A 7,886-nucleotide genomic window follows, 5' to 3' on the forward strand; every position below is an offset into this window, starting at 1 on the left:
GGTCATAAGGTATAAAGCGAAATTCACCAGAGAAATTCAGTACTCTACCCTATTAAAAGTTTTATTAATTAATAATTAAATTCAAATGACAATTCACTACATCGTTCTAAATATTTATTACAAAGTTTTTTAAAAATTTTCATTCATAATATTTTAGGATTAAGGTTAAAAAATTGGGAAAGTAAGATTGAGGACACATAACAAACATTTTATTACAGTTACCTTTAACGTTACACAAAATGTATCTGATCTCAAAACTTGGTTAATTTGAGAAAAACTTATTTTTTTTCTACTGATTCTCAAAAATTCACATAATTATTTAGTATAAAATAATACTCTCATTATGTTAAATTAAAGCATAGAAATAGTGAAACATGTTTTTGTAATTTTTACAAATTAATTTTAACGCATGTGATTTATTTGATTTGTGACACTACAATCGAAATAATTTATTCACTGTTGCATCTATTTCCTACGTTTCAATTATCGTTGTACATTGTATACAGCAGTGCAAAATATGAGTAGGATCTCGTTAGGATCTGAAACATAATAAAATACGATAAATAAATATTTATTTCATTCTATAATTTAAAAAAATGTATAACTTACTGAAGAGTATGTGACAAGAGAGATCTTTGTGAATTTCATTGCAGTAAATGCAATCGGCTTTTGAGATCTGTAAGATATAATTAAATATATATATTATTATTTTAAATAATAAATGTGATATTTTAATACAATAATTTACCTTAGTATTAAAAATGCTAAAGCACGACGACAACGTGGATTCATTTTATACCATCCGCTGCTGTATACCGCTGCAGCAATATTTTCATTCTGGAAATGAAAAATGTACACAGATCTATAATAACATATTAATTAGTATAAGATTTATATTTTACATAAATATATATTATCTGTGTATTTATGCATCTATCATCTCGAAAGCGCGGGAAAATAATATATACAAAAATGAGCGCGCGGTGAATTCGGTGTGTGTGCACAGCGACTAGCGAGCTGATATTTAAATATGAAATCTATTTAATTTAATTGGAAAATTGACGTTACATGTGAACATTACAAATAGGAAAATAAAAATACTTATGAGATAGTATTATTTCACATAATTAGTAAATTTGTTAAAAAATATGTACTAAATACATATAATGTTACCAACCGCATGAAAAATGTCGTCCGCATACCAGCATAAAGCTCCGACTTGTATTAATGCTGATCCCAGAAAAAGTTTATTGCTTATCGCCATTAACGGTTCCAGTAACTGAGTAAAATATTAATTAGCCGCATTAAAAAATTACGATTTGAAAAAAAAACAGTAAAAAACAAACCGGTCTCTCGTGATAGTTTTTGTATTTTCTTTTAAAACACTGGTTAATAAATCATTTAAAAACCGGTAATAATAAATAATGGTTAACATCAATATAAATGTATTGTTATAATTTAATTTAATTTCGATTGTAAGGGCACATGAATAAAATACTAATACAAATTGGAATTGGCGAACGTTCGAGGTACAAAAAAGACACTAAATAATTAGTGATGTCTTAATCCCATTGTCTTTGACAGCATGTACGCAGAAAGCTATGTATGAGGATTTATGTTAAAAAAACTCTTATAATATATAGTGGATTGGTGGTTCGACAGTTCATTTCGAGTATGCCAATTTTCGTATCGTATTCGTAGATCCTATAAAAAACTCATTTATGTCATTCTCACGTGTGCATACTTTAAATTTTCTGTAGAAGTAATTAATAAAAAGGTTTTAAATTACTAATAAAGAGTTCGGTGACTGAACCAGCTACGATTATGTAGCACATTATTATATTGATTAGCTCGTATGTTGGCAGTTTTACTTAACATTTACATTTATAAATAATAAGTCTTATATATTTCATACAATGAGAATACAAAAATTTGTTCGTTGGAGTTATTAGTGCTATATTTTTTTCGTCTAACCATTCTCCATGTACATATATCCATATTTATTTAATATATATGTATTTTTTCACTCATGTATACATGATAACCTTTCGTGGTTTAGCTGTTGTTCCTTAGTACACGAAACTTTGAAGATAAAGTAAATAAATACAAACCACAATGACGAAGACCACACAGCAGATATTAATGGAACTCATCACAATATTAATTAGATTACAAAGCGAGAAAGCTTCCTCCAAATTGTTGCAATAGCTGCAAAAAGTGAATTTAATAAAAACTTCATTCGATTTTACACATAAATAATTTAAATATATTTTTATCTCACTAAGATATTTAATCAAATATAAACATTACCTGTTTGAAAATAATCAAAATAAAACATTACATTTTGAAAGTAGTTCTGATATGTCGAATATATTAACAGCTTAACTTACCTATAAATGTTATTTAGTTATACAATGCTGTGTCTTTTTCTTTCAAATGTTAAATCAAGTATGACGGAAAGAGATAAAATTAGTGCTTAACTAAACCCCAGCTTCACAACATGAATAGGTAAGGCAGCAGAAGTAGGTAATTATTTTACTATCACTAAAAGTTAGATGTTACAATCTATACAATATATTGATATCATTTACTTGTCTGACCTTATTAATCTTTGATGCAGCTTTATATTTGATCGTATTTCTTCATAATATTCTTCGTCAGTTTTTTTTATTGAACCCAATGATTCTAAACGACTTTGCAATATACGGAGGAGAAGAGCAATATGACTCGCCATTCCAGAAAATAGTAAGTCAGAAGAAACCATAATCCAAACGCAGGTCACTCCTTAGAATAATAATAATTAATGGTAAATATATTGTTTTTAATTGCAGGAATGTTTTTTTAACGAATCTACTTGGATATTGTTTATTTTTACGTGGTTCTTACCCACGTTTTTTTTTTCTAATATAGATGTCTATAAGTTTTGAAAATTATATTTAGATTGATATTGGGAATCAAGTTTAACATAAATTTAAAGAATATTAAAAGTGAAATAAAATAAGCCTCAAATAAAACAGAAAAACACTTTTCAATAATTAAATCTAATTCTTTAATGAATTTATTAACAATTTCAAAAATATCACTTTTTAAATGAATGAAACGATAAATGATATTATTTTTAAATAATATTCAACTATCATGTTCTATGGCTAGTTTCTTAATCTAAATAGCTTTATTATAAATAGCTTTCATTGAAAGTGTTTCAATTATACAAAGTGAATTGATGCTTGTTTTGAGTTCATGACGTGATGATAAATGTCTAGGCGCTATTTTTATACCTGATGACCGATTGAAATTATTATTAATGTTTAATGCAATATTCTCGTGTGATTCTTAGAATTATTTAGAAATAAATCAACTGATATGATGATGACTAGACTTTCAAACCAAATAGTATAAAAAATGATCGTTAGTTTATATTTATTTAAAAATGATAAATTCAAAATTAGTTTTTCAAGACTTTTCGATAAGCTTTTTTTATGATTTTTTATAATAATATTTTTAATGAATAATCTGAAAGTTTTAATGCATGGCAAATAAAGGCTAGTAAATACGTCTAATTTAATCAAATAATAAATGTAATCAAAATTCAAATAGAAGTCCCGAAATATCTAATAATACGAACTATAAAATGCAGGTAATTTAATTTTATAATTGATATGAATATCCTTCCGGTTTCAGAAATATACCTCGTTATGGGATTATAAAATATTAATGATATTTTTCAAGCCCGCTGGCAATATAATATATAGTCGTAATTGTTCTAGCTCACCAGCGTATATTTCAAACAGGTAGACAGCAATATGAGCTATGGGTTGATGTTTGTCGAAGGGATACCAGGACACCCACACAAACCCGATCTGTGTATCCCGACCTTGCCAGACTCGGTAGAAATAAATTATAATTGGTGTGAAGTTATAAAACCATACACCCATAATATTTACGCTAAAGTACCCTGTAGTGAACAAAGAAAGGTCGAGAATAAGTAATAAATACAACTCAAAATATAAAAAAAGGAATATAAAAAAAATCATTGAATGAAAAAAATTAATATCTTACATCGATGACTAACGCGCAAGGCTGTAAGGCTTTTTTCTTTATTTTGCGAAGCATCGTCATCAAGAGGGGGCATGGGCCATATTCCAGCTAGCTTTTCTATTAGTTCTCCAAATACTGTATTTTTATACCACAAGACGAATACTTTCGCGATACCTGTAAACATTTTAATAATTTTAATATTTTTTATATTTCTAAAAATATTAATCTTTCCACAATTCTTGGTTTGCTTAAAAAATAAAAAATATATAAATTGGGGCTTGTTGGTTGTTACATAACTCGCCTTGTCAGGCACTTACATAGGTAAGTTCAATTATAGCGTATATTGCAGTTCACTAGTCTATGCTCGTTTAGAAAAACGTGTACCGTGGGAAGTTTAATGCAGCGCGAGCGGATATTTTAAAGTTAATGGTGGCGACGACGGCAACAAAACACGAAATTAAGTGCAAAGTTGATCTGAACACAAATCATGTTACCTAATCGTTCGTGCTTTTATAAAAATAATTCTAGTAATAGATACGACAACAGTTAAAAACTATACAATGGTTTATAAAAAATCTTACTCAATGCGCCGTAACCAAAGGTATGAAAGAGCGGAACGACATCTTCGACACGAGGTGAGCTGGCGAACGTGAGGACTATGTTCATGAATTCACTGAAAACGTGACAACAGATACTACAGACGGATGCGACGAACATTAATTTTTGGCGAAAGTAAGCTGCGGTTGTTTTAGGTTTATCGAAAAATAAACCTATGCGCCGCATACTAAAAGTACTCAGCATCAAGGACTCATCTATTTCTATTTTAGCCGCTTTTATTGTGGATTCATCCATTTTTGACGTGCGTGTTATGTGAACGATTTTTAAACATTGCGGTATGGATATCGATTGTACATTTTAAACCATAAAGGTTCTTGCAACCGAGTGTGTTAAAATCATAAACAAATAGAAAATATGTGTGTAGTGTTCGTCCGTTAATTGATCTTGATATTTATATTGTTCATAGACATTGTTCTGCACGGTTAATTTATATCTTTAGTAAAACTTTTTAACGATATATTTAAGCTATTAAGATGACTTTATGATTAATAATAGTTATTCTAAAATGTAAATAATATAATTTAATCAATTAGTAGTGAAAGTATGGTAAAAGTATATACATAAGTGGGAAGGCGTGTTTTGATACTTTACAATGTTAAACTTCGAAACTTTATTATTCAGAAGACAAGGGTTGTCAGTTTAACACTTGTCTTTCTTTACGAACAAAGCTAGAATTGTTTAATAAAATATATCTAGTTTTGTTGATTGTATATTAAACTAGCGATCAGTCCTTACTTTGCTCTTATTATTTATATTATTTTTAATGATCTGATAAGAAACCGAATAAAATAGTTATTCAACTTACTTAACGTGCTCTTTGCTTTGCATGCAAAGAACATTTTAAACTAGAGATACTTCAAACACGATATCCCTCGCTTGCAGTTATTTGCAATAATAAATATAAATAAATATTGGACAACATCACATACATTACTCTGACCCCATTGTAAGTAGCTAAAGCACTTGTGTTATGGAAAATCAGAAGTAACGACGGTACCACAAACACCCAGACCCAAGACAACATAGAAAACTAATGAACTTTTTCTACATCGACTCGGCCGGGAATCGAACCCGAGACCCCGGAGTGGCGTACCCATGAAAACCGGTGTACACACTACTCGACCACGGAGGTCGTCAATAAAATAATAGTGTGCCGTTTCTTTTCGGTATGGTTAGTGATCATGATTAAAATTTGGAAGCAAAATTTTCGATTAGTGAGCAATATTCCCATATGTCGTATTCTATTAATAGTGATAATTGTACGAAAGACTACGTATACTTTGATTCAGTGTTATGTGTATATGTTATTTGTCAGTGTGTGAATGTGACAAAAAAAGGTGTAGGTACCTACAATGTTATTGGCTCATGATTGTTTGTCAACTAGTATCCTGAAGACCGAACGATTTTATACACGTTTGGTAATAATTATATTACATCATTAATTGTATTGTCGATATAATGTTTTTTCACATCTACAAATACGAATATAAATGAAAATAATAATAATTAATGTTATATATTAGCAATTGATTATCTCCATCGATAATATATCAACCGTGCATACTTCCGCTTACCATGAATCACATAAGAAATTACTTTCAATATCAGTCACAAAATTGACCAGATTACTTTGGTATTCAGGAAGCCAATGTCAATAATAAAAAATAAAATAGATATCACAATACATTTTACTAACTACCGTGATAATGTGGAGTCCAGGATGACACCGATCTCAAGAATTTTCTTCGTTTTTTCATATTATACTAGCTAATAATTTAGTACTAGTTTTTTATCTCCCTCCGATCTGTCATTACTATTAATAGCGAATTGCTCGCTAACTTCTTTATAATAAAGCATATCAAAACTTATCAGATGTCTAATTCGCTATCCGTGATTCAAAGAAAAACTATTTTTGTAGTAAAGCGCAGTGCAGGCTCATTAGAATAAGATCAAATTATTATTATTTAGCAGTAGGCGGTAGAATAGCTCTACCTACATTCTAGCATCCATAAAGCAATGCAGATTGCTGAACTGCAAAAGGTGAGTGATCTAGTATAATCATAGGCAGGAGGGACTGTGGGTAGTGGTGATCACTTACCATCCAGATCAATTTCGCGCCATGAAGAGAGCTTCCTCAAGACATGAGCGGTGTAAAGAGTTAAATCGACACGATCCTGCAACCTCTCGGATCTGTGCCGAACTGTATTGCAGTAGTTTTAGCGGGGAAGAATCCTGTAAAACCAGGTCCCGCCTCCCCCTGGAGGGTCCTTCAACCCTTTCTGAAAGTTTCTGCAACGTAAAAAAAAGAGGTATATTTTGAATATGATCAGCTTAATAAGTCTTATACTGGCAATGTTCAGGGATCGTTGCAATAAGGTGTTGTGTGGTGTTGACTCCATTTGTATTCTTTTTATCAATAATAAGTACGACCGGTTAAAAAGTAACGATATATTATTAATGCTAATTGGTATTAAGTACTTGCTATTTTTCTTGTTGAAATATAGCTACGTATTAATCTCAAGACATAAATATAGTCTACTGAGTGTACCGTAGTGGGATAAGTATATACTTTACAAAGCATGACGCTATAATTCATTTGTAATGTTATTAATATGGTGCAAACACGTATATAATTTCCAGACATATTCTAAACTATATGCGAATATAACTAGATGGTTGTTAACTGTTGATAGCCGATGATTGAATTTTATTAAAAACTAGCTGTGCCCGCGACTTCGTTCGCGTAGTTGTCGGAAACACTATCATGATTATCGTTTGATTGCTCACGTTGGTTTTTGTTATTATAATCGTCAATAAGATTTAATAATATGTTTTACAGTACTTTAGCGTAGATTATATTTTTAGTTTTATTTTCTTGTGGTAGAAGAACATACTGATTTTGCCCGCAACCCGATCTTGACAACGCGACATATAGTTGGCCGTGTGAAAAGCAGTCTTGACGTAAATCGATTCCTACGTGTTTAAATGTTTGGCCCTGTGATTTATTAATGGTTACGGCAAAAGATAACTTAATGGGAAATTGAATTCTTTTAAAATTAAAAGGTAAATCATTTGGAATCATTGGGATGCGAGGTATAAGCACTGTTTGACCAACTGCCGGACCAGTCAAAACTGTTGCAACGATCACGTTATTGCGAAGGAATTTTACTTGAAGGCGGGTCCCGTTACATAAATTTGGTGGTTTAAGATTTCTGAGTAAAATTATCGCA

At 30.4% G+C, this 7,886-nt stretch overlaps 1 protein-coding gene across 1 annotated transcript; it reads right to left on the reverse strand.

The window, feature by feature from the left end:
* Positions 1 to 434: 434 nt before the first annotated feature.
* On the reverse strand, positions 435 to 4,898 carry LOC113392277 (odorant receptor 4-like). Its single transcript, XM_026628624.2, has 9 exons — positions 4,620 to 4,898; positions 4,060 to 4,212; positions 3,773 to 3,955; positions 2,601 to 2,784; positions 2,112 to 2,208; positions 1,178 to 1,279; positions 749 to 837; positions 610 to 676; positions 435 to 539 (listed from the first exon to the last, which is right to left on the reverse strand). Exons 1-9 carry the CDS (start codon positions 4,888 to 4,890, stop codon positions 480 to 482), a joined length of 1,206 nt encoding a protein of 401 aa, XP_026484409.1. The 5' UTR covers positions 4,891 to 4,898; the 3' UTR covers positions 435 to 479.
* Between the last annotated feature and the right edge of the window lie 2,988 nt (positions 4,899 to 7,886).

This window comes from Vanessa tameamea, chromosome 5 (assembly GCF_037043105.1).
Source record: "Vanessa tameamea isolate UH-Manoa-2023 chromosome 5, ilVanTame1 primary haplotype, whole genome shotgun sequence".
Lineage (NCBI taxonomy): Eukaryota > Metazoa > Arthropoda > Insecta > Lepidoptera > Nymphalidae > Vanessa > Vanessa tameamea.

Bases quoted from the DNA above. Each gene is read 5' to 3' on its own strand.
- LOC113392277 (XM_026628624.2), bottom strand. From the start codon at position 4,890: ATGGATGAATCCACAATAAAAGCGGCTAAAATAGAAATAGATGAGTCC. The intron at 4,213-4,619 runs GTAAGATTTTTT...AAATGTTTACAG, and splicing joins CTTTGGTTACGGCGCATTGA to GTATCGCGAAAGTATTCGTC. The intron at 1,280-2,111 runs GTTTGTATTTAT...TATTTTACTCAG, and splicing joins GTGTGGTCTTCGTCATTGTG to TTACTGGAACCGTTAATGGC.